General features: G+C 44.8%; 1 protein-coding gene across 4 annotated transcripts; it reads right to left on the bottom strand.

Moving 5' to 3' along the window:
• Positions 1 to 187: 187 nt before the first annotated feature.
• Positions 188 to 26,696, bottom strand: brwd1 (bromodomain and WD repeat domain containing 1). 4 transcript variants are annotated; one of them, XM_030381344.1, is made up of 44 exons: positions 26,301 to 26,696; positions 26,140 to 26,198; positions 25,998 to 26,027; positions 25,715 to 25,774; positions 24,958 to 25,108; positions 24,533 to 24,631; positions 23,639 to 23,799; positions 23,216 to 23,437; positions 22,753 to 22,853; positions 22,571 to 22,641; positions 21,591 to 21,691; positions 21,447 to 21,487; positions 21,227 to 21,328; positions 20,758 to 20,911; positions 20,184 to 20,318; positions 19,542 to 19,670; positions 19,015 to 19,163; positions 18,630 to 18,706; positions 18,154 to 18,411; positions 16,444 to 16,630; positions 15,995 to 16,085; positions 15,694 to 15,846; positions 15,459 to 15,529; positions 13,503 to 13,731; positions 13,233 to 13,349; positions 12,988 to 13,095; positions 12,640 to 12,764; positions 12,362 to 12,444; positions 12,065 to 12,176; positions 11,796 to 11,857; positions 11,127 to 11,282; positions 10,912 to 11,032; positions 8,343 to 8,468; positions 7,965 to 8,031; positions 7,663 to 7,713; positions 7,276 to 7,401; positions 6,931 to 7,083; positions 5,515 to 5,681; positions 5,062 to 5,210; positions 4,729 to 4,833; positions 4,045 to 4,230; positions 3,211 to 3,558; positions 2,871 to 3,014; positions 188 to 2,764 (listed from the first exon to the last, which is right to left on the bottom strand). In XM_030381344.1, exons 1-44 carry the CDS (start codon positions 26,335 to 26,337, stop codon positions 1,353 to 1,355), a joined length of 6,786 nt encoding a protein of 2,261 aa, XP_030237204.1. In that variant the 5' UTR covers positions 26,338 to 26,696; the 3' UTR covers positions 188 to 1,352. The 4 variants fall into 4 exon arrangements, with proteins under 4 accessions (XP_030237204.1, XP_030237201.1, XP_030237203.1 ...); XM_030381341.1 differs by having other exon boundaries at positions 4,045 to 4,236; positions 26,301 to 26,695; XM_030381343.1 differs by having other exon boundaries at positions 4,045 to 4,236; positions 16,444 to 16,627; positions 26,301 to 26,695.

Genomic DNA, 26,696 nt, shown 5'->3' with positions numbered 1-26,696 from the left:
CCATCGATGGAACTGAGATTCAGTGGTCAATTATTATTCTAGTAATTCAGTAAATGGAGAGGCCTCTGGGTGTGTATAACTAAGAAAATGACCTTAAAGCTACCTGTCCGGTGTGTGACCTAACCTGCTATGCTTTATGATTGGTTTGAAATAGGAACTGAATCAAATGTAAAACAGAAACCCAGAATAAGCTGTGAAATGATTTTATTTATCAGAGAAATAACTGATTGCGCTTCACAACCTAACGCGTTATAGGAATTCATGTTAAAACTGTTTATTAAACGTGTAGTAGGAAAAAAATTAACAAAAGTTCATAATGCAGCTCCATTTCGAAACCTCCCCTAAAATTAAACTATCCCAGGTGACTGGCAAAAATTTTCAAATCAACTCTAAAAAAGAAGAACTTAATACTGAAAGTAGTTAACACAGGAGTCAGGACAACAATAAAAGTCTTCCCAATATGAGAAATCTCAGTGTTTTGCTTTATACATTTAAGGATCTTGTACTTGCAAAACAGTACCAATTTGTGACATATGGCAAGCCAATGCACTCAACTGTCATACAAAAATTAATGCTCAATTTGTAAATAAACACCTTGCTACTTAATGATTATAACAATCATTTGACGTTCATTCTCAATCTCATATATACATTTATTAACTGGAACATGACAAAATGTACTCAAATTTAGGGAAAAGTAGAACTCAATTATTGTACATTTTGGCTCATATGAATGAACACAATAACATCAAGCAAACATGTTTTGTGGGTATACAAAGGAGTGCTGTAGTCAAGGTTGTGAGTCATTGTTGTCCCAGTGAATGTGCTTGGACATCTCCCTTCTTAACACCCGCTTCTTGTCCTTCCTCTTGCCAGTCACTTTACAAAAAAAACAAAACTGCAAGTCTGAGACTACAGTAAACTAAGTTGACCCCTGAGTTTCTAATGCAAAACTAGTGTATGAAATACCTCATTACAGTGTATCTTAGTGCAAGCCAGCAATATGCTTGATTAAACAGAGGTATATTAGATAGCACCCAAGCGGACAATATTCCTCAGAATGGTTACCCCTGCTGGCTAAATCACAAAAAGCATCATGGGAGGAGGAGGACTTGCTCTGGGTCCTTGTGAAAACCAGCAGCAGTTCAAATGGTTCAATTGCTTTTTGCATTTATAAACAAGTTTTGTTTTTCGTTTTTTTCTTTTTCATAGAAATTATAAATATCCCTGAATGAAAACAAATTCACAGTAATTTCTAGAGGACTCCAGTGCTACTACCGTTTCGCGTCCATCAAGTGTCTTCAAGATCTCCAGTTAGTGTCCTTTTTCCTCTTGCGCCCAGAGCCCAATCGTCACTCGCTGTCGTTGTAGGTGACCATCTGCCTGCCGCGGTTCCGCGTGGTGACGTTAGTCCGTCGCAGTTGATTGCTGGACGACTCATCGCTCTCCGCCTCCCTCCTGGCGGCGGCCCTTCGGCTTGGCTCCCTCAACGGCCGGCGCGGCATCCTCTTGCTGCCTCCGGCCGGTCGTATGTGGCCCTTCCTCTTGGGGCTGCTGCTGCCGTGGGACCCTGAACTCACCGAGTGTTCTGAGGAGGAGGACTGCTCCTCGCTCTCCAAGGCGGAGCTGTTGCTTCTGTAGCCGTCCTCCCGCTTGCATTTCGGCCGCAGCACATCCTTCTTCCCTCGCCGCGAGCGGCTGGCGGCTGCGTCCTTCTCGTCGTCCGAAGCCGATTGAGAGGAGGCCTCTTCCTGACTGCTAATGGGTTCCGGTTTGGGTTTCCCACGAGACTCCCTTTGAGGTGGCTTTGAGGACTTTGAGGAGCCTGACTTTGCACTGATCTCCTTGGAGTTCCTATTCGTCTTGGCCGACTGATCTTTGTCTCCGTCTTCCGAGTCCGAGGTGTCCGAGGTGCGCCTCCTCTTAGAACGTGCCTTCCGTGTAATTTCATCGGGGGAGATCCTTGAGGACTTGCGCACGGGTGTGTCTTCAGCGGAGGTGGCGCTGATCCTACCGTTTCTTTGTTTCACACGATCCTTGGAGGCAAAGTCTTCTGCAGAGTCTTCTGCAGACTCCTCACTGATGTTTTTCTTTTTGGGCAGGGCTCGGGTGCGTGGCCGCTTTTCCAGCTCTTCGTCAGAAGTTTTGTCCGAGGAACCAGCAGAGCGATTCCTCCTCTGCCTTTTCCTGGGTTTGTATTCCTGCTCGGAGCTCTCTGAATGGGAGGTGCCACGCGATCGTTTGGATTTACTTTTGTGCCTCTGCGTCTTTTTACGGCCTTCATCCGAGTAATTGCTCCCGGCGTCCTCCTCCTCCTCCTCCTCTGATTCCGGTTCCCTCCGGTGCTCCCTCCGTCCTTTGGGAGCGTCGCTGAGATCCTCGGACTCGGCGTCGTCCCGTTTTAGGGGCGCTTTGACCTTCCCGCCGGATTTGTCCCCTTGGTCCTCCCTTGCCGCTCGTCTCCCGTTTTGCTGAAACGGGTTCTTCTCGGGAACGTAGTCCTCGTCTTCAGAGTCAGAGTCCACAGCGGGCCTGCGTCGCACCGGCCTGCTCTTAGTATCCGCTACCTCGTCCTCCTCGCTTGCAACCGGAGTGACCTTACTTCTCCTGGCTGATGCTGCTGCATTGACCTTGGAATGCGTCCGAGACAAGGCCGCCACTGCTTTGGACTCCTCCTCCTCACTGGAACCCTCATCATGCTGGTCAGAATCACTGTCGGCCTTCTGAGGTTTTGCACTGTGACCGTTTACTTGGGATGAGTCTTCTGGAAATTGCAACAGAAAGAGGTTTTCATCAGGAAAAAAGGAACTCAAAATTATGAGGTCTAAAAGTGATCATGGGTCAGGATCATGGAGACGGTTCATTCTTACCTCTTCCTTCTGTCCTGGATGCTTCCTTCTTTGCCTTGTGTTTACTGGGACTGTCGTCCCCGTTCTGCTGGGGTTTTGGGGACGCGCTGGCGTCGCTCTCCTCGTCCTTGGAGTCGGCCGTCGACTCCTCTTTGGTTTGAGAAGCTGACAAACAAAAACAACAGTCAGCATTCAGACAACTCACAGAGTCTTTGCTCCCTCATTTGTGGCCCACCAGTGTGCTGAGCCTATTTTGCAACCTCATAAAAAGGGAACCTCTATCATAGTGACAAAGCAGTATGAAAACACTTCTGGAGAGCGACTTCGGTGTTGGCGCAGGCCTGTTAAAACGACCTCCTACCCTGTGCAGAGGATACGTCCTCAGAGTCCGAGTCGCTCTGGATGACGGCGGTGCGCTTGCTGATCCGGGGGGTCTGTCGCAGGCGGCTACCACTGCTCTTCTTCAGTTTCTTCGCCTCCTTCTCCTCCTCTTCGTAGTCCTCGTCTGAGGCGTCCAGGAGCTTCATCTTGTTGATGGCAGCACGGGCCGTCTTTCTCTTCAGAAAACGGTGGCCTGCATGATCCCCCAGCTCCTCCTTCTCCTCTTCATCCTCATCCTGGGACGACGCTTGGCTGTCGTCGTCATGCCGACGGGACTTTTCCCGGCGAGATGACCTGGCGGCCTGGCCGTTCATAGGAGTCCTGGCTGCTGGGAGAAAAGAGACGTACAGTTAAAGTTGATCAAGAGAGGAAATGGAACCCAGGCTTTTCCTTGACTTTTTAAGCGTGGTTTGTAATGTTTTTAAATTAAATGTACATCCTAACAGCAGTCCAAAAACACAATGTAGTATGCATCTTGCAGGATTGTAATAAAACCCGCCCAATCAGAGGAATGATGATTGGATGGCTTATCCCTCTGTCTACCTGCGTATTCATTGTGCATGACCGTAGTCTACCACAACGCTACGTATTGCCAAGCTAGCAAGCTTGCTCCTATTGCTAAGCTAGTGAGCTCAGCAATAGAGGAGGGGCTTTCTAGGCAGGTCTGAAGGTAAGGCTGGGAATTTTTCAGTTTGATCCTTTCAAAATATAGCTTACTCTGGATGGTTTCTCATAATTGCCTATCCTAGCTTTTATTTCCGTCATTTTGATCAATGTATAATACTGCGGCCTGCACATGAAGGATCTGAGTAACCTGGTCTTCTTCGGTCGGGGGCAGTGCTGGTCCTGGTCAAACGTGTACTCTTGCTGGTCTTCGACCTGCTGGGATAGCGGCGACGGGAGGAGTTGGACGAAGCCACCCTGTCACCATCTTCACTCTCCTCGGGTTCACTGGAGAAGGCGGCTTCCTCCTCCTCCTCCTCTTCCTCACTCTCGCTATCTGCAACTGACCATGAATGAAACCGTATACGTTTATCAATGTGGTTGTTTAGGGACAATCAGCAAGACACTATGATATTGAGCAAAGTGAAGCAGTTCACCTCCTATAGGCGGCCTAGTAGGGCTGGGCGATTAACCGAATTTCGATTTTGATTTTAGCGTCAAACGATCACAGAATTAACATAATCGAGATTTCATTTTTTTATTTGTTTTATTCTTTATAGAGAGTGCAGAACAGCAGTAAATATCTGTACATAGTTTTAGATTTTAACATTTTCTTTTGGACCATTTTGTGTATTTTTTTAAGGTGAAATTTCAAAGTTCTCAGTTACAAAGTGTTTTGAGAGAGACATGCTGAATAAATACATCATCTTTTCAAACTCAAAAAATAATCGTTTGAATAATCGTGATTCCAATATTGACCAAAAAAATCGTGATCATGATTTTGATTCCATAATCTAGCAGCCCTACGGCCTAGTATATTGACCATCATTTGTACCTCTTTTCCTGGTGGGGATCCTTCTGTCGCGCGCCTTCCCCCTGGTCTCTCTCTGGCGTCTGGCCGACCCAGGTCGCTTCTCCTCCTCTGACTCACTTTCAGAGGCTGAGGCAGAAACATATTACATGAAGACACAAGTACAAAATAAAACAATTCCATATTATTATATACATTGTTATTATTATTGTTATTATAGTAGCACATTCAAAGAAATAAAATATTCAAGTAGAACATCTTTCTCTCCTGTGTCGTTGCTACACCACAGGTCTAGGATGTACACAGGTCCACGTATGTTCGTCGTGTGGTCTGTTAAGACGTGGGCTTGGTTCCCACCTGGTGACGAAGACGCTGCTTTGGAGTCCGAGGACGAGTTGCGGCTCCGCCTCCTTGCCCTCTCCGGAGCCGACACTTTGGTTGAGGTAGGTTTGGTCACAGACATCGACTCCACTTTTTCCTGAGTTTTCACGGCAGCCCTCTTCTGACTGCAAAGAGATTAGAGGACTTTTAATTGCGGCACATGGACTCGAACAAAAGCAGCACATGTAAATCAATAGACTTCAGAGCCTGCTATGCCGTATTTATGCCTTTGCGTCGTCAACGTTGGCTTTTCTGCCATTAATAACGGACAAGGAAATGGTCCGTTACTTGGCGTGTCTGATTTAAGAACAGTGATGTTGAGGCTCAGCTTCATCAACGCCAGCCTTATCTATAGAAGGCCGTGCGCTAGGACAGCAGGGCCTAGTGCACGGCCTGAATTGTGAATCGAAGTGGTCCGCTGCTACAGACCTGCTTGAGGCGCCGACGCCCGATGGCTCTCCCTGCTGCATCTTCTTCCTGAAGCGCTGGCTGCGGCGCAGCCTCTCGCTGCTCTTCACCGCAGTCTTGTACTCCGAAAGGATCCTCCTGATGCGCTCCTCGAAGAAGGCCGACAGACGCAGGGTCATGCTGTAGATCTGGAGGCGGAAGAGATCAGTCCACCATCACGCGTGTACCAACCAAGAATCGCATCGTTAATATAGAAAATACCGGAAAGATGGTATTCCTAGAGTGGTTCCGACGTTCCCAGAAATGATGGAGTAGGGCTGGGTGATGATTAAATAGTTTTCTTATTTTCTTTGAATAGTATTGTCATGGAAAGAGGATATGGAATTATCTTGGAACCCTGTTTTATAGTGTATACTAATGAAGACTCCAAGTAGGAAGATTGAAAACGCCAGAGAAGGGAAAACTAGTTTGATATGATACATATTTGATATCATATGGTATACATATGCCAATAATGACAAATCACTTCACGACTTATTACTAAACAATGACCAAAAAAACACAACTACCAACATATTCACTAAACTTCCAATGCTATTTTGATTTCCAAATGGAAGCAATCGTTGCAAGGCGACGTTGCAATGTACAAGTTCTAGTGTGTAAAGTTACCAGTAGGGATGTCCCGATCCGATCAACCGTATCAGTCCGATATTGGCCTATTAAACTGGATCGGAAATTGGAGACATAAATAGGATCCAATCCGCGCAGCTTTTCACGTGATAACAACAATAGTTGCCAATTAGGCGCATGCGCATGAGAGCTAACAGTTGAACAGGCATGTCAGTAGTAATTCATCCGTAAAGAAGAAATCGCCTGGCTATTGCACGACTCAACTCGGCTGTTGCCGAGCGCGATCATGCGGTCACGTCAGACGCTCTAGCTTGGGCAAGAGCGGATCACAGCTGTTGTGACCGCCAAGCACAAGCTTGGCGATTGCAAAAGCGAACCATTTCAAACGTTGCAGACTTCCAATCTATTAAAATGATTAATCGATTGGAAATATGATTATTATATATCGGCCGTTTCAATCTTATTTCACTATTTGTTTAACTGTTTCCAACCATTTAATTATTTTTTTTAATGTGTGCATGTTTACATTGGAACTCAGTTCAAATCTTTTCATTTGATTTAAGCCATTCAACTTTCCTTTAGTGAGATGTTTCAATGTGTTTTGGCTTATTGACAATCACAAGCAAAGTGCTTCCATATATTTTATTATTATTTGTTCAAGAATAAAAAACAAAGTATTGGACTGATATCGGTATCGGCTGCAAATAAGCTGCGGTATCGGTATCAGAAGTGAAAAAGTGGTATCGGGACATCCCTAGTTACCAGTGATTATCATGAAATGAAGTTCCATCAAGCGTCCCTCCATACCTTGGATCGCTTGTTCGGCGTGTAGGCTCTGGCGTTGGCAAAGATGAGCCGCGTGTCCTTGCAGAGCTCGATGGGGTTGTCGTAGCGGTCGTCCTCAAGGACCCTCTTTACTGTGCCGAAGTCCATGGGGGCATGGATGATATCCAGGTAGTCCTGAACGGGAAGACATTGGGATGTTAGTCAGGCACGGCTTCATATTTAGCCACCATTTAATAGTAGTGACTTTATATCTAGTTAATTATTATAAGTTTTTCTCAACCAACTTCAATTCAGCCGTAGGTTTATGTTTTTGTTCGATGACTTGGTTGTGATAGCTTCATTTATTTATTTGTTGAGAATACTTACTGGATAGTTGTTGGGGTTGACGGGCTGTCTGAAGGGCTCAGAGTCCTCACAGTCGAAGATGTAGTTGATCAGACTCTTGCACTGTCCCTTCCAGGCATCTCGGTCCGGCAGCACCTCCTCCGAGCGCTGGGTAAGAGGAGTGGGGGAGTGTCAGAGCCAGAGCCACTAAACGCCGACTACATTTCAGGACAACCAATTTAAACCTTGATCTAATATTTCAGTCTGTGTTAATGTATTTAATCCAAATCAGTTGAAACAAGTTCCCTTTAAAATATCTTAATATTTGATTGTGATTTCTCCAAGGTATATTTATAGTAACAACACTCCAGTTTAAATGTTCAAACCTGGATCATGGTTTATCATTCATCTAGAAAATGTTCCCTTTACCTGACGCAACCTATGACCGGTCGAAGTGCCTGGTGCCTCTGCTTCATCATCCTGGAGAGAGAAAAGCTTTATAGTAAGGGTTCGTAACCCAATACATCATTGAATTCACAGCTGCCAGGAATTTGAAAGACTGATCCTTCAGTGTTTTCTGGAAACCCAAACGAGTCGGTTTTGCAAGACAGCAACCCATTTGCATTCTCCAATATGGAGCATTTTTTTAGTTTATATTATGGAATTTGAAACATTTGTTCCCCAAAAATGGCTCGTCTACGAAGGGCCATCAAGGTTTATTCAAGGTTTACCTCATCGTCATCATCCATTTCCTCCACTGCATTGTAAATCTCCATGATATCTGTGCAACTTGGGTCACTGAGGGGATCAGGATGAGAAAAATGTATTATCAACTGCAGAAAACAATCTATAATCAACTCTAAATATAATGAATCCATTTAAACTAAATCAGTTCATGGGATTTCATGTTTACATTGCATTTATTTAGACAAAACTCATAAAAAGCGACTAACAATAAGTGCATTCAACCATGAAGAAGAAACAACCCCGAAATTGCAGGAGTCATGAGAGTACAATTGATCAATTAAGCAAAGTGCTACCACTGAATGTTCCTGCAAACCTCTATGGAACCAGACCAAAGCCAAAAGCAGCATGTGACCCTAACTCACTTGACAAACTTTTGGAGGACATTGGTGATGAGTTTAGCGGAATGGGCGATCTTGCTTCGCGGCTCGTTGAAGGTGCGGGCGTTGTGTGCGATGTACCGTGCATCCCAAATCAACGCCGAGAGCCGTCTGTGGAGTTGGAGTTTAGAGAGTGCGAAATATGGGGGAGTCCGGGGGGGCTCGACCCCCCCCAGGTTTTCCCTTGAGACCCCCTGAAGGCCTCAAAAGCAAAATTTGAAGGCTGTCTCAAATTTTGTCCGAAAAAAATTGTCCCTAATGTTTTTAAACTCACCATGTCCAGTATTCAGAATTCAAAACATTTATTCACAAATATGTTATTATCTGCCAAGCGGAGCCAGCCAGTCCTACGTGCGTATGCAATTCAGCCATGTTCAGAGCAGTAGAAAGACGCAATGTTTACAAGTCATACTAAAAACCGCTAGCAAGCGAATGCTAAACCAGAGTGTATCACTCACACACTTTGGTTCTATTCTTACTTAAGATATGAGGCTATCTTTTAAATCTTTGCAGTGACTGAATTGTGATGATAGAACTGATTGTTTTGCATAAGATGAGTGTGTGCGACTGTGCGCGTGCATGTCCTTTCCGGCTTCGGCACACTGCATGGTTATGGAGGGGATTGTTTATGTGCGTGCGAGAGCGAGAGGGAGAGCGCGAGAGAGAGAGCGCGCCTGCCGTGGTGATGTTTGGCTTGTTGTGTAAAATGTTGTCAGCAACCGCCATGGTTGGACGAATGTGCTTTGTGTATGTGTTCAATGATGTATCTGTCTGATCGTATTTGCTGTAGATGGAAGTTTGAATATTGTCATACGATCGGACATCCTGCAGGCTTTCATTTGCAAGTGAACTGATTGCGTGCCAGTCTCCGATAGGCTATACCTGGCATTTATTCAGTTGTTGATTGCTCTACTAAGGGCGCCATATTGGTGCAAATTATTGTTGTGTTTGCATTGTAATGCACAACTTTGCCTCTCCTTGTTATAAAACAACGTGCATCCAAACAACTTGAGCCAATGCAGCCTCCCAAGTCAGTAGGCCTACTGACATAGGAGGCTGCATTGGCCAAAGTGTTGCATTACGAATAGGCTTCTATAGCATATCAAAGCCTTTTTGTTTGTGTGTTGTCATGTAGGCTATAGACTGATTGCTTGGATCCATGAAATATTGTAATGTTATAGGCCTACTGCATATTGAGAAAGTTGAGATCGGTATTGCGCAACAATATTGCAGTTTAGCACTTCATAGGAGAGTGGACATGTTTAGTTAGCACATGAGCATCTTATGGCTCATGGTTCTGTACATTGTTTCTAAGTTCTTGATGCAATTGTTTAGGGGTGTGACGAGATACCCGTTGCGTTAAAAATCGGTCTCGCGAGATTTGTGATTTATCCAAACATCTATTTGTCGCCTGTGGGGGCAGTAATGCGCCTTTGCTACATCTAGGCTGCCAGAACCTAAAGAAGGAGAAGGAAAAGAAGACGAGGAGAAGGAGGGGAAGCAGGGGAAGCATTTAAAGCAGCCATAGGCTGTGTTCGAAATCGTTCCCTATCACAGATATAGTGTACTATTTAGGGGGCTCGCCATTTTGTAGTGGTTTTCGAATTCTCAGTGGTTCATTTCATGCACTATATAGTGCACTTAAAATACCCAAAATTTGAGTGTACATACGATGTAGCCTACATGTTACTCCCGTATACCACAATGCAATGCGGTCGTGTTTTTCCGGAGGAGAAGAATAGGCTGAATAACGAAAACATTTTGGGTACTTTGATTTGGTTTTGCACATAATATTGTTTGCAATTGAAAAAAAGAATTATTTAATTTAATTTATTTTAATTTAACTTTATACATTTTAGTTTCAATTTCATGCATGTAAAGAGTTATAATAAAACATTTCAAAATGCATGCGCAACTTGGTTAAATAAAAGTCTGTTGGTCCAGTCGTATAATTTGTCATTGTAGTTTTCTTAAAATCTCGTCTTGTCTCGTTCTCGTGAACCCAATATCGTGTCTCGTCTCGTGAGCTGAGTGTATCGTCACACCCCTACAATTGTTCATTTATTTTGATCGGATTTTATCTTTTATTTATTTATTTTGAATATACAGTATATTGTTATACTAAACAAAATAAAATATGGTTGAACTGCGAGACTGGAAAGAATACGTTTATTTAAGTCCACTAGGAGAACCACGTGATGTATTGTAAGCTGGTATACCTTCCTAGCTTCATGGTGGCGATCTGGAAGATCTTTATGGAAACATGGGGATTGAGCCTATGGCCCACTGACTGCATTTGCAGTATTAAGAATGAATGTTAAGAACTAACTGTTTATGCATCAGAAAAATGACTGCTCATCGCCATAGGTGTCGCCAAGGAACAAAACGTAATTCTTCAAAATATCGACCTCAACAAAACGTTAATATAGCAAAACATAATTAGACCAGATATGATGTCTGCAGTTGACAACGGGTTGGAATATTTTGTCGGAAGAATGGAGTGGATCTAATTAAACACAGGCTTCTTAAAATGCGAAACATTTGTGGGACAGACCTGTAGAACCTGTTGATGAGCCGCAGCCGGATGGTGCCCAGGTCGGTGGGGTAGGCGATCACAGTGCAGTAGGTGGGGTACTGAACGATGTCCACCGGGCCCGAGAAGGGAGCGGCGATCTCTGTTGTACACATAGAAAAAAAGCCATGTTTGCTACAGAAAGGCATCCTCCGTGTGTGCGTGTGTCTGTATGTGTTAGTGTGTAGTTAACACACCGACAGTGATGAGCTGGTCAATGGCGGCGATGATGCGCTCGCACTCTTCATCCCTGCAGCGGTCGCCCCACTCCCCATCGAGGGGCTTGTACATGAGCTCGCTCATCTCCTCTGCCGTCACGGGGATGCCCCCGCCGTCCGTCTCTGGCCGCTGGTCTATACGATGGAAACCAAAAGAAAGGATAGCTTAGCATCACCTGGAGCAAGCAAAGAGTTAACTCAGCAGACAGCACACGGGACAAAAACGGGGGGCCGTCAGCTAGATTTGCTCAGTGGTGCAACAGAAGCTCGCAATATGGGGGCTGACATCTTTAAACCCTGAGATCCCAGGAACATGCAGGTCTATGGGCACTAGTGAGACCTTCCGGGTGCCACCGCGCTGGTCCCACTGCATACAGCGGCCTCAAACCTAGGGTCCTACTCAGCCCAGACTTGAGGCCACAGTGAAAACGACAAGCCCTGGGCGATTGCTGTAATCGGTTTAATGATGTTCTGAATTCTACACGTTTGTGCGGAGGATGTTTCACTCAACAAAGAACAAGCATGGTGTGAAAGAAATATATGAATATTAAATGACTGATTATAGTGCTATGGAGTGTTAAAAGCTCTACTCTTTTGATTTGCCAGTGGATAAGGGGATGATGGTGTGGTGCAGTTGAAAGATTTTACCAATGTCAGAGATCCGCTCGATATCCCAAGGGCTCAGCTTCTCCGTCTCTCCATTGTCCCATCTGGAGGAAAAAGAGACCCATTAGTGGTGCGTCCTTTTGGGGAACAACTACAAGATGGCCAGAGAAGCAAGACCTGTTCCAGACTCATTTTTGACGACACTTTCTTTTTCCACAGTGTTTGGTAAACTGGACATAACATTTTTTTGGGATGTCATTTTTCCAAATATTAAAAACAATAAAATCAGGTCTCAGGTCTCTTTGCCTTACTTGACTTTAAAGCACTGGAAGTGGCTGTCTGGGTAGGGGGCCTGATAAGGCTCCTGACACACGATGGACCCGAACCACCAGGCGTCGTCAATCACAGAGCGGAAGCGGTCACCTGGGCGGGGGCGGGACAACGCACGGGTGAGGAGAGAAGGCAAAGCAAGACACACAGAACACACTCGAAGTGTGTTCCGTGTGTCTGACTAGACATGACTCGTTACACTGATGATGGTCATATGCATGCATCTACGTAGATGTACAGTTAACTCCCCCTGCTGGAGAGATTGAATATAGACTCACCTGGTTTCCAGTTGGTTCTCCGGGCTTCGTCATAGTTCTGCCTCAGCACAAGGAAATCGATCACATCCGGCATGTCATGATACCTAGAGGACCACAAACATGTGTTTGTATGGTTGTTATGGCTGCATCAAATCTGCAGAATGTTCCCTTTTGTTATAGCAGGCTATTATTGGCAAATTAAATACAGATGATAATCTGCCGCATGCCAGATTATCGTCTGTATTTAATTTGATGATGCCATCAAGGTAAGAACAAAACCCAGAAGAGCTTGGACTTACTTGACAGAGAAGGACTTGTCTGTGATCTTTCCTGTGCCGTGGTCAATCAGAGTGAGCTTTAAACAGCAGAGCGTCGGAGGACACACTTCATATTTGATCCCTGTGATCTTCACAAACTCTTGGTCCTAGAAGTAAAAGTCCACACATTTCTACACCATGCATCATGAACCAGACAACATGTACGTGGTATGCGTTACTGCCATCATAAAAAAAATACATATTGCCCAATATTTAAAAAATACACTGTCCATCCTATGCTATCAATGAATGCGTTGCAAAATGATGTCCCATGGTCCGCTTGTATAACTTGGGACGCTGTCATGGCCATCCTTGGGGCTTGGGTCTTACCCGGAGCACCATCTTCTTCCAGGGCTGCTTCTCCAGGTTAATAGGGTACAATGCGTTGCGGCTCACCGCTTCCACATAAGCCTCGTGGCCCTGTCGGAAGTAGATCACCTGAAAGAGAGAGAGATAAAGGGGGACATCCAGAGACCGGCTCAGAAACAGTAACAAAATGATGTACAAATGCAACCCAAACGGTGCATCCCTTAAGTTATCTTAACATAGTTCCAGAGTTACACATGACTACTAACCTCGTCTCCCATTTGGGGGACAAAGGGAGACTTCCGGGGAATGACGTCAGTGATCCACAGGGAGGGTCTGAACTCGTTGGACACCTCTCGGTTAATCGATGGCCTGGGTTTAGGGCGCTGCACAACATGTCAACTGTTACAGGTTAGCCTCTTGAAAAACCATTGGCCACCCAATCACTTACACCGGCAACCGTGATATTGACTTAATAATATGGTGAAAAAAACAAAGCTAGACTGCATGCCACCAACGGAAGACCTGAGCGATCCTACCCTTGGCGCCTTGCTTTTGGGCTTCCTGGCCTTCTGTTTGCTCTTCTTCACTCCAGATGACTCCTCATCGCTCTGCCGTTTCTCCTCCTCGTCCTCCGCCGCCGCGTCCTCCTCCTCCTCCGAGCTGCTCAGCGGCCGGCGTGCCCGTTTCCGTGACGACAAGGGAGTCGAGGGCTGCAGGTTGATCCCGGCGTCTGCCGTCCAGTCAGAGTAGTCGCTGGATGTGTGGCTGTGCCGACGGAGAAATGGAGGTTTCAATGCAATTGCTACACAAGACAATGACATAAGCAGAAAATTGTTCCTTACCATATAGACTTACTTTAACTTGATTTATAGTGTTTATTAGGTAAGAGACATGGCGTCTGTTCCAAGAAGCAGGACATGGAAACATGGACTCTGAGAGTTAGTGAAATCAGGATATTATGAAACTCTTGAGTCTCTCAGGAAAGTGCAAGCTTTTAAAGCCCTAATCAATCACGCGGTAGAGATTGATTTTGGATTGCAACAGAGAGAAGCCATGCTCAACATAATTTACTACGGCCAGGCAAGGGATTGTAAGTCAATTAAGTAATAGCAGATATCTTTGAAAATCCAAATTAAAGTTGAAGGTTAACAATTAAGTGCAATAAAGACATAATGTAGGTGGTGCATGCTTTATTATGTGTAAAGCATGTACAACTATGCAAGTTAAAATCCATGATTGAAATGTATGGTTTAAGAATGTTGTCATGGTAGACAATGGCAATGAAAAACTGGAAGAAAATTGTTTTAGAAATTCCAAAATATTAAGTACATTACAGTACAACGATTATAAAAACGGCAACAAAACAATTTCCAAACATGGAGCTGAACGGGACTATACACATAACATACAAATTCAGTTTATTGAAAAATCAACAATAGCTATTCACACCTAGGTCCATTCTCTATGACTCTTGCCAGCAAATATGTCAGTGTATCCAATCCATTATCTTTGTCATAGTCACTGTACAAGTTGAAGGACATTGAGGAGGAAACAGCCTATTTGTGGTTCTCAACACAGTCCTCTTACTTCATAAAGAAATGAAGGATAAAGACTGCACACCCACTTATCACAATCCCCCTCAACCTCAACCTGCAAATACTAGTACTAGTTTACCCTTGGATTATAAAGTGAAGCTCCAGTACAATTAAATCCTCTAAATACAGGAGATTTTGGTGAAAGGACAGAGCATAAGGGTAACTGCAGAGGGTGGCAAATGTTGCGCAAATCATTGGCTGCCCTCTGCCTTCCTTAAGCACCATCTACGGCTCCCGCTGTCTCAGCAGGGCCAGAGGCCTCCTGAAGGACACCACCCACCCCGGCTACCATCTCTTCAACCTGTTGCCCTCTGGCAGGCGCTTCAGGTCCATATATGCCAGAACAAATAGACTCAGGAACAGCTTCTTTCCCAAAGCTGTCACCATACTGAACTCAGATCTGCACTGATGTATCTGTCTTATCGTATTTGCCGTTTGTTCGTGGTCTTTACTGTGTATTTAAGTTAAACTAAATTTTTGTGTGTGCACTTTTAAGGAGCTGCTCATTGCATTTCGTTGTACTTTGTATAATGACAATAAAGCTTTCTATCCTATAAGCTTGTCCTCACTAGGCTATAAAGGTTGAGTAGCCCATCTGTTTTTATTTTCACTGGTGATATTATTGGAAAATGCTGTATATTCCCGGTTAATGTACATAGTTGACGAAACAACTTCTGTGTTTATTTCACATCTTTAATCATTACACCTCTGGTATAAAATGACCTTTGGGGTTAGATTCAGGGAACTGGGCCTTGAAGAGATAGTCATTCTCATATTCATCTGGTGTCTCAATCTCTGTATATAGAGCTACATGTTGGATTTCTGGAATACAAACCAACATATATATACGGCTGAGCAGTAATTCCAGTTTTGTGGAAATGGGAGGATATTTCATACCTTGGGCTCTCGCTGTGCCATTCCTCCTCGTCATTTGATGTATCCAGTGCACTGCCATCGAATTCATTTTCCTGGAGAGATTATCAAAGTGCATATTTAAGATCCAATAGGCTTTATGATCCACTTAATATTTAAAAAGTACATCTTGGCAATAACTTGCAAAGAAGAAAATAAAAAAAAAGTATGCTTTGGCCCTTAATTTTTCACTAAATATATTCGAAAAACTGGGGGCTACCTCTGAGCTGGCGGTCTCCTCTCCTTCCTCGCAGGACAGGTCCAGGAAGGCCTCCACTCGGTCGGGACTGTCAGAGCCGAAGATTGCCTGGTGCCTCTGCTTCTTGCGGGCCTGCGCTCGCTTCACAGAGGGCAGCTCTTCCTCAGAGTCGTCCTGGGCAAGGGAAGAAGAAATGGTTGATCAGAAACAGTGAAGACCAACCATTGAAGGCAAGTAGGGAGCGGTATTGGATCATTGGAAGGTAAATGGATAATTGCATTCAAACGGTGCATTTCTTTGCATTGCCTAGTCATAAGCTCACCCGAAAGCTGCCGTAGGCCACCCTTCTCTTCCTGGCGATGTACAAGCCAATCTCTTCTTCTCCTTTGGCTGTCCTGAAGTCGTCCTGTTCCCTGGAAATGGTTTACGCATTAATGTCAAAGAATTACCAAAAACAAACGTGACAAATAAATAAACAAACAAATAAATAGGATTATGCCTACAAAAACTATCTATACATATTTATACAAAGCCTAGGCGTCTATGACGCGTACAACTTCACACAGCAAAAAATAAACAGGCAAGACATACTGAATGTTTATGGTAATGTTCTGTTCCATCATTGTACGGATTTGAGATGCACTATCAAGTCCATTTTTTAGCTTTTCTCCTTCTTGGGAAAATGTACGCAAAAAAAGAAATGGGATTTGGAAAAGGAAATACACAAGACAACCCAATGAACCATGGGGCTCCAGGCGGGGGGGGCCTTACCTGTAGCCACTGGGCTGGAGCTCAGGCACCACCACGCGGTGCCTCCAGGCCTGCAGGTCCCTCTCCGTGGCCATCTGGCTGCGCGGGGCGTTCTGGTGCATCTGGCGGACGCCCTCCACCTGCCCGCTGCGACGCAGGCCCACGTTGGGCGGCGACTGCACATCGGCACGGTCGTTCACCGACGCTGCTGGGAGAAAAGTAAAACACCACTTAGATGTACAGTTCTGGAAAAACAAGGTAAAATACACACACACACACACACACACACACACACACACACACACACACACACACACACACACACACACACACACCTTAGGAAGTGATTGATACACACACTGTGAGCATCGGTACCATTTATAATTCAAATATAGAAAATTGTATGCAGAAAATTGTAAAATAATCTAATTGGATGTTCGCACTAAATCCCAAAAAGGCACCAAAAGTTACTTCAGAAATATGTTTTCTGGTCGTTATGTGATGACTCTAATGATTACTAAAGCCCGCATACTCTCACTTGTAGCTTCCTTCTGCTCCATTAATAGTATTAGTTTGATTTGGAACATTTCAAGATCGTGTCCAAGTTGTGGTCAATGTACCAACTGGTGAGCTTTGTGGAAGTCCTCCAGCAGTTACTCAAGGTATTGTAATTTTAACTAATGTTGACAAATTTCCTAAAATAAAATAAAAGACTGTCAATTAAATGTATGTGTTGCGACAGTACTATTATGAAATTGTACATGGTGGAGATGGAAAGAATATACAGGGAATACTATACAGGGTTCTGTATAGGGAAGGTTGTACTATTAGTACACCATGTACTATTCCGAGTTCTGTATATTACACCCTGTACTACCATAAAGTACACACTGTACTAACATATAGTACACCCTGTACTATACAGAACCCTGTACTATACAGGGATCTGTATAGTACAGGGCCTGCAAGAGTCACTCTTGCAGGCCTTTAGAAGGCAAAATAAATCCAGATCGACCAACTAACAATAACAGGATAGTAATAAGTTAATGGACTCCAGTTACAATGTCGTTTTTTTCCCCCTTTTCTGGCAATGATCCAGAACAGTGTGTGCCTTTTTGCGTGCTCTTGAATATTGCTAATGATGCAGTGCTTTTTCATTGAAACGGCCCAATATACAAACACCCTTTTTAGTTTTTTGATTTGTAGTAATATCATAGAGTCAAAACCCATGTGTCTAAACTGGAACTTAATCTGTTGTTGTTTCCAATGAGACCACTCCCAGTGGAACCGTAATACAGCCAGTCTGAGTGCTCTTCGAGCGCTGCTTAAAACCTTGGCACGCATGGCAGTGCAATCCATTGCCACCCATTATATTAAAACACAGAACAAGACCCAATATCAGATCTCCTGACTTGTGTCCTTTACACAAAGCAACGCTTCCCAACGCTCAGTGGCTTGTCTGGCGTGTGACCTGCTTTACATCGAAGCTCTGACGTAAGCGAGTTCGACTCGGACCAAAAGGGGATTCGTTAAACACAGACTCCTTCCAAACAGCTCGTGATATTGTTGTTTTGCTTAATGAAGCATCATTCAAATAATCAAGTGTCAAGTAAATGTCTGCGTCACTCGCGCCAGCCCTATTTTACAACTTAACGGTCTAGCTGGCGCTAGAAAGGAGCATGTTTTGATTGTTCGGGGGGGTTAGGGAGCCCTGCTATAGTTACACTGTACCTCTGCGTGGCGTGTTCGGGGCTGCCGGGGCAGGCATCAGAGCCTGGTCATCAGATACTGCGGCCTGCCTCACCGCCGCCGCCGGTCCCACCACCTGGGCTCCACCACCAGCGCCACCCGTACCCCCCGTACCCCCGGCCTGGTCCTGCTGCTGCTGCAGCTGGCGGATGGCCTCATCGAGAGCGCTGCGTCGCGCCGCCGTCTCCTCGTGATCCGAGGTCTGCTGGCTGATGACCTGCTCCACCACCTCGCCGTCACCTGTGGGACGGGTAGCTGTTCAATACCGGATCATAATAACAGTACAGAGTAGACGCTGCCCTTCATTGACGCCGCTTGGGAAGATGGTGGTCAAACTATGGGATTTGGAGGATTTTATAGCAAACTTTTCTTTCCATCCAGGAGTGATAATCTCGTACTGAAAATAGAATCGGCGGCTAGAGATATTAGAGTCACAACATGCTTTAGTTGGTTCTTACTGGTGGCGACGTAGCCCAACTGGGGCACCAGATGCTCGGCCGAGATGTTCTCTCTCCCTGGGACAAGTCGCTGGAACCTGGGTGTTGAGTTGATGGAGGAGGACAGATGTTACTCCATGGACAACGATAGCTTTCACTCAGGGTTAATGTGTTAGCTGTGGTGCATATGATTTAAGTTGAATGTAGATGAAAGTAAGGCCGAAATAATACTCTAGATCAGACCCAATTGGGCTAGCATGTTCTAGTTACTAGACCATGCTAGCCCAGATAAGTCTGATCCAGAATACTACTAATTGACTATAGAAATGATTGCATTCTTTGCACACACACACACACACACACACACACACACACCCCCCCCCCCCCCCCCCCCCCCCCCCCCTACCTGGGCGGGTGCGGATTCCCATCGACGTCCACCAAGAAGGGCGGGGGCATCAGGTGGGGCGCCTGCTGGGTCTGCTCGTCCAGCACAAAGCCGTTGGCGTCTCTGATCAGCGGCCGGTAGTCCGTGTGGAAGAACACCTGCTCTGGAAGCTGTGGGTGGCGGTAATTACGGTAGTGATGTTAATACGGAAGCAATGTTTATCTAACATGCTTTTGTTGCAAAAACATTTCAGTGTAGCTGCGATTCCGGTTTAGTTTCACGTTACGGAAATGGGCTAATGAAGCACTGCAGGTACAGACCTATCCAAGCAAACACAATGTTACCTATGACGTTTTAAAGGGAATTCATGAGCAAGGCTGATGCACCAAATATGTGTGAAATGTAATGTTTTTCTAGATGTTTTGCCTCATCTGAAAGGTTTAAGCAATGTTTTTTTGTAAATGATCAGTATAAAGAAAGAGAAATGCAGCATTTGGCGCGGCAAAAGAGATGTGCGATGGGTGTACATATGACTCCACGCGTCTTGCCTTCTCGTAGGGCTTGGAACTCCCAAAGCCGAAGATGAGCAGGTGGCCGTGGGAGTCTGTGCAGGCGAAGCGCTGGCCGTCGGGGGTGAACTTACAGTCGAACACGGCTCCATGACCCTGGCCCTCAATCTGGACGGGTGGGTGAACAACAGACACAAGGTGTACAGGAGTACAGGTCAACGGGGGGCAAACGCATGACAAAAGTTACACAGTTCAAGACCTTTATCCATATGATCCCTTTGATAGAGAATTTGCAAACAAACCATAAACAGACGGACAAAAGAAGGTAACTATTATATTTTTCTCCCCTATTGAGTGCAACATAGAAACTGGCATGGTAGACAAACTGAATAATTAACAAAAGAAAGCCATGAGTCAACACCAGAAGACATTTCCCTTTTTTAGCTTCCTGAAATGTACTTTTTTTTTGAGAATCATTATCCCCCGGCATTGGCGAAAGCACGCACACACCAGCAGGAGAAGAGTAAAAGTAGGAGAATGCACAGCTGTATCCATGACACACGCTTTGCCAGCAGATTCTGTGGTTACTAGCTTGATTCAAAGTTCAAGGACCATTATAGTGGGATCAATAGAGTTACAGCTAACAGAGTTGTTCTGTGAGCTTGAATGCTGCTGTTTTACCATGTTGAAGTAATGCTGCGTCTTGACTCCTCGTTGCAGGTCCCAGATGAAGACACTGCCGTCGTGGCCGGCGGAGAGGATGATCCGGGGGTCAAAGGGATGGGGCTCCAGGACAAACACCTCCGCCTCGTGGCCCTGAAGGAAAAACCAGCGTGCGGTGCTCAGAATACTGGATAGTCTTTATTTGATATCCAGCCACTCCACCATGTCGTCAGCCGACAAAGATAACGCATTCAGTTCAGAATGCATACGATCAGGTATGAGCAAATATGCATCTGCCCTACAGCAGGTATACTATACAGAAGTGCTATATATGCTACAAACACTGTGAGGTTATGTTGATTCCATCATGGTCTTTCCTCGTCCATCTGAGAGCCTAAGCATAAGACACAACTTGTATATGATGTATCGCACTTGTGTACTCTTCAAGCACACAAGTGCTTGAAGAGTGTAAATTGGAAATGGAATGAATTGAAAATAAACTAGATAATACTCCAAAGTAGAGCCTCACATAGACAGAATGAGTCACCGCAGCCACGGTACGAAAATAATAATGGCCCTAGCTTGACGTTACCTTTAAGATGTGTAGCAGCTGCCCCGTGTAGGAGTTCCACACTTTGAGGATGTGGTTGTTGACGGCCGTGATGACCGTGTTGTCATGGCGATCCCAAGCCACCATGGTGACCTTGGGCTTGAAGTACATGTCCTCTCCGGTGGTCGCATCAGCACTGAGGGAACAGGGAGAACGAGCACATTATGAATCGCAAAAAAACTTTTTGTCCATTGCATTGCATGTCTATTGTCATTTTTCAGAAAGGTAAAAATTATTAAACGATGAGGACACAATATCTTTTAAATAGGGAAAACCTAAAATATTGACAGTGGAAAAAGTGATTTACATCTACAAGTGCTCTTTACGTACACACCATTAACTTTGACAGTCACTTTCAAATTGCGTAAGATAGATTAACATAATACTGATAAAGCATACACTCAGGGATGGACACATGGGCCATCCCTCCTTTACAGACCAATGAACGTACCCTGGAAGAGTGTCCGACATGTTCAGCAGAATGCATCTCCACTGCTGCCGGTGGTGGAGCCTCCAGACCCGCGCCGTTCCATCCCGACTCCCGCTCACGAACCTGAGAGATCAGCCCGGGAACACATGAATTATACAGTCAGACTTCCAGCCGCCGCATGTTAAAGCCGGTCACTGCAGCCAGCAAAGTGTTTTCAGACGTTTGGAATCATTTGTCAAACCTTTCTGACGAGTGGCAGAACTGGATGCTGTCCACTTTGTCCTAAGGGAGGAGTAGAAAATATGGATTAACAACATGTGTCATCATCCAACATTGTCGGTAAAAGTCGGAGCGGTGGTGATGACGTGTGGCTTAGAATGCTTACTGTGTGCTCGTGGAGCTCCGACACTTTCTCGGGATTCCCACATCCCAAAAAGTATATTCTGATGACATCGTCTGTGCTGCCCGTTGCCAAGAACATACCGCCTATAAAAATGGGGAGAAGATTGATGAATAAAATGGTTAAAACATTAGGCATACATCTCTCAGGAATTTACGATGCATCCAAACACTGCAATAATTATAGCAACAGAATCAAACAAAGCTTCACTAAAGCCTTCTCTATATCTGCTAATGTGCATTCATTTTTAGCATCTAGTATAACTCTGTGTTCAATTAAACCCCGTCCTGTGGAACAAGACTGATGAAGGTGGCTTCTCATGCTGAATGGAAGTTGACGGTCGATATGCCACTCCTAGCACCTCAGGAGACCTCTACTTGTACTTCAACCAACAGCATCTCAAGGTTTACCAACAATGGTGAATACTGCCAGTGAAAGCTGTTTAATTAAGAAGGTCGTCTCGGCATGCCCCACTTATCAGTCCGTCGCATCTACAACAGCCAGCGACTGTGTGGCTGACGTCAGTGGAGAATGACAAAGCATGACACAGTCTGTGTGCCCAGGAGCACCAGAACTTGGTTCCTATTAGCCTGCAGCAGTGTGATGGCGTGCAATGTGTTCAGGCCGTGAATCCTAAAAACGCCATGGCCATTCAGAGTCTGCCTCAATGACTAATAAGACTCCAGCAGGATACTGCCTCATGTCACAATTCACACATCACCACCAAATGATTCCAAGAGATGTTCAAGAGGAACATGATGCAGAGTCGTCATTGCTTCATTGGCTTGCACATTCCCCTAATCCCGACCTCATCCCCTCCTTCGCAGTCTTTCCATCAAGACCAATCAGATTTCTGCCTCACAATAATTTCTGCTTGGTTACCACATCCATGCAGGGAACATGCAGAATGTCATGGAATGAATGCCACGTGAAAGGCAATAGGCTTGGTCCCTCTTAGTAATTACCTGGACTGAATGAGGAGCACACGGTCTGTACTCCCGGCCTTGGTCTCTCTATAAACTTGTGCGGCCGATCACTTGAAAGGAACCAAGATGCATGTTAATTACAAACCCCTTAATTGTGTAATACTCTGGAGTTATCAAAACACACCAGCTAATTAGTAGAATACTTTGCTCAAGGCACTTACCTAAAGTTGATATTATTGACATCCCACTGCCAGAAACAGACAGTAGCATCAGTTCCAGTAGAAAGCATGTAACGTTTTGAGCCCTTGGCATATGGTGAGAACTGGAAAAAGAAAAGAAGACCTTAACCCATTGCCCATTATTGAAAAGGTACAGTGAGGACTATAGGTTCTTTGGAACCATTTTAAACATTGTTCTGACCTCAGTCATCATAACCTGGCTACGGATCAAGGCAGTAAACTCCATAAAGCAGGATGGAATTTATAGTTTTAAAACGCATACGCAAGTGATTAAGTTTGTGCCCAAGATCTGCCATGCGTTTGTTTGATCCTGAAGAAAAGTATTGACAGATTCACAGAGAATTCTTGACATCTCCCTGGGCAAGAGGAGCCTCCCAAGTGACCAAGGAGATGATGAATACCCTAAAATCATCCTAACCGTGCACCGGCAGGGTGGACTGTTCACCTGTAGGGAGGTAATTGATCCACTGTGCCCCTGGAGCACGGCCACAGGGGCACAGGTACGAAGGCACCATACGCGGATGGTCTTGTCACAGCTGCCCGCTGCGATCAGCGTGTTCTCGTAGCTGACCGCCAGGTCTGTGATCTCTGCAGAGTGTCCGCGCAGCGTGGAGTGGAGACTCCCGTCGAAGGACGACCAGATTTTGACCAGGCAGTCGTCTGAGCCCTGATGCATAGACACAAAGACAGGCCAGATGGAGTTCATGTTACATATACTGGTGAGACCTTTGAAGACATTACAATGTTCACGTTAACAATGACCAAGGAGAACTGCGTCTTGTCTACAATATATACATTGAGAACCAGCTTCATTTAAACCAGTCCATTCATAAAATTGCCAAATTTCAAAAACATAGTTTAGACTCACAGTGAAGATCCTGAGGCCGGCACGGTCGAATGCAATACAGTACACTGCAGATAGATGTCCCAGAATGCGCCTGTGCAGCCTCATGTGCTGATAGTTGCTGACAGGGTTGATGGAGCTGAATCTCTGACATCCTGTTAGTTCTCTTCCCCTGCACACCTCCACTGTGTGAACAAGAGAAACCACCAACACCATGAGGATCTCCATAAATGAATAAAGATGCATGAGATTAGGAGTACCATAGTGGCACGCGGTGTGTAGATAATAGTGTGTGCAAATGAGTGCATAAGTAACCAACTAATTGAACTAGTCCAATGAAAAAGAAAAAACCCAGCAGTTGGAAGAAACAAACCAGAAGAGATAGCAGATGGACAAAAATCTTGTTTTTTCTTTGTACAAAGAACCCCCTTTTAGCAGAGGGCACTTAAGTGCAATGGAATAAATAGGTATTTTCAATGATCGGATGCAAATCATGCAATCACAAAAAACATAAGTAGGGAGGGAACGATTCCGAGGCACATTGTAAATCAAGACAAAAAAAGTGACAAACCACATTCAGATGTGGGACTTCTTTTTTTTTAATACTTGTTTAACCACCTACATGATTTATATTTGACAAACCCTGTTTTAAGCCGTTACCAAACGTTATTTGCATTTTTATTTTGTAAAGCAGGCATAAGAAAAACTGAAAGGCAGAAATCCTATTAATGATCAATGTTATTTTTAAATTATAAAAAGTCCCAAGATGCAACGCCCCACTGGCAAGATTCATTCCTGCCAGGTTGTTATTCTTTGACTAACATGTGGTGAGGAAGACTGACAGGCCTGATTCAGAGTGAGGGGCAGTAGTCCTGACTCCTACCCCAATCATAGGTTTAGAGGGAAGGCAGGCCCTACCTAGGTGTGGGGGCTTCTTGGAGTTCAAAGGCCTCTCCGGTGGTCTGCCCCTGTGAAGGGCTGCATATGACGAGGCTTTCAGCCAGACACTGTCGCAGTCTGAGAGAGATAGAAAGGGAGAGGGAGAGTGTTTGAGAGAGAGAGAGAAGGGTTGAATATTGCAGGACATTTCATTTACATTACATTTATCAGATGTTAACCAATGCCACTAGCTAGTGAACTAGCAAGTGATCACAACACCATTGGATTGATTTCAATAACCCGTATTAACCATGGGTTTATGTTTAGGTGAGGACAGTATGCATATGCATACCAACTTTAAGGGATGACTTAATTGTTCCTAGCATTAATAGTGATTGATAACACAACTGTACACTGCATGCAAAGGTAAATAAATCTCTTATGACAGCTTTAAGAGGCTGTACCTTTTGCTTTTCGAAGCATTGACTGCTTTCCGGACCCCAGAAGAGAATGCACACCAGGGACACATGACGGTACGTCTTTGTCAAGGAGGGGTCCTAGCTGCTTGCATATCTGAAGCAAATGATCTGGTGCAATATGTCTGTGGGCTGCAACCTTTTTGAGAGAAACAAAAGGAAAAATGAAAGGCTGTGACAAGGCTGATCTGGGTCAGGTAATGGTTGTATTATAGAAATGTGTGAATATTTTTGCAAGAAATTGCAACAGTACAACTGCGATATGATAGTTATGATAGCTTCGTCTGCGTTTGAACCCATTGACCAGAATACAGTATTCCTGGAGGGCAGGGCCCATCATGCAAAACACAGCCCTTGTATGGACCAATCACAACACAGGTCACATGCAATACAACGCAGAGACAGCGTATGAAGGCTTTCCATTGGTTGGCGGAGCCATCTTGACGTAGTGCAAAGCAAAGCTATCCACCCTATCTGCAGTACAACACCGAAGCTAAATTTTATAAAAGCTCTATCCAAAAATCCCCCCTCGCCTGGAATAGTAACTGCATTCAATGTTCAACAAATAATTTACACCCGATGAGTCTGTGCTGTAACACAAAGCTCGTTTGCAGACCGTAGATCAACAAACCCAAAAAAGAACGAACAAAGACAGTAAACAAGCTGGAGCATGGGCTCGATTCCCTGTCACAAGACAATAACACAACAACGATTTTCAACTTTGAAATACAATTAAACACATTACCAAATCTTCGTATGTTCTGGGGTGCTCATTTCCTTGCCAGTCTAATCTCCTGGGTAAAAGCTGTGAAACAAGAACATAGAGTTAACCGACGCTTTAAAAAGGAGGAGAAAAAAAGGGCTGCGACAAATTAAGTTAGTAAAACGTGTGATGTCAAACGAGTGAGACGTTCAGAGGGACATTAAAAGTCGCCAGCGGTACAAGTTTCATGCTCCAGACGGTGCGACCAGAGATCGCTTGCCGATCTATGCAGCGGTGGCAGTAGACAGGCGTACCGCATACACACCTGGTATTCTTGAATTTCGCTGGCTAGAATCTGTAATAGATGAATACGAGTTTAGGAAGAGATGGATCTATTAATAACACAGGCGAGTAAAGTGATTTCAAGTACAAGACTACGTGGTCGCAAGTCAAACATGCCAGCTCACCTCGGCCGTTCTTCGACAAGGACCCGTTGTTAGAAAACGAGAAATCAGAAAATACAGCTCTGGGAACGAATGAAGGAACATCGTGAGAACAGTTGGATATCAATTAACCCGATGATATTCTTGCAGATTGAGAGATCAATTAGGTTACCAGCGTGTCTTACCCGACTCAAGGAGCGAAATATTCCGATTTTTGGCCATTGAATCCGTCGGGATTTTATAGGTGAAAGAATTTAGACTAACTTTGTTACAACAACGAGTATGAAATATTTATTTAATTTCGGCTACAGAGCTCCGACCCCCTCCACAGTTGCTCCCGCTTTCTATTCAGCCTGTTTTCAGTCGCCATTGGGAGGATGAGGCCTCAGCGAGACGCGTTACTTCCGTCACAGCGGAGGAAATAGGGGGTGGGGAAGACGGGTTTCTCCTCTGTCCTACAACAAAGACCCACACAAGCCCGTATATCGGAGCACGGTTTCATTGTTTTTAAAACGTATCAACCGAAATATACTTTACGTTTGGCCACAAACAGCTCCTGTTCGTCACCAGTATATAGGTTT

Source organism: Gadus morhua, chromosome 16, assembly GCF_902167405.1.
Source record: "Gadus morhua chromosome 16, gadMor3.0, whole genome shotgun sequence".
Lineage (NCBI taxonomy): Eukaryota > Metazoa > Chordata > Actinopteri > Gadiformes > Gadidae > Gadus > Gadus morhua.
The sequence above is the reverse complement of the archived record's forward strand: the minus strand, read 5'-3'. Positions and strand labels throughout refer to the sequence as shown.

What these genes read in the sequence shown, in the direction of transcription:
- brwd1 (XM_030381341.1), bottom strand. Translation starts at nt 26,337, where the DNA reads ATGGCCAAAAATCGGAATATTTCGCTCCTTGAGTCGG. An exon ending in GTGCTCCTCATTCAGTCCAG is followed by an intron (nt 21,692 to 22,570) that starts GTAATTACTAAG and finishes CCATTTTTATAG; the next exon opens with GCGGTATGTTCTTGGCAACG. An exon ending in ATGTCGGACACTCTTCCAGG is followed by an intron (nt 20,912 to 21,226) that starts GTACGTTCATTG and finishes CTGTTCCCTCAG; the next exon opens with TGCTGATGCGACCACCGGAG.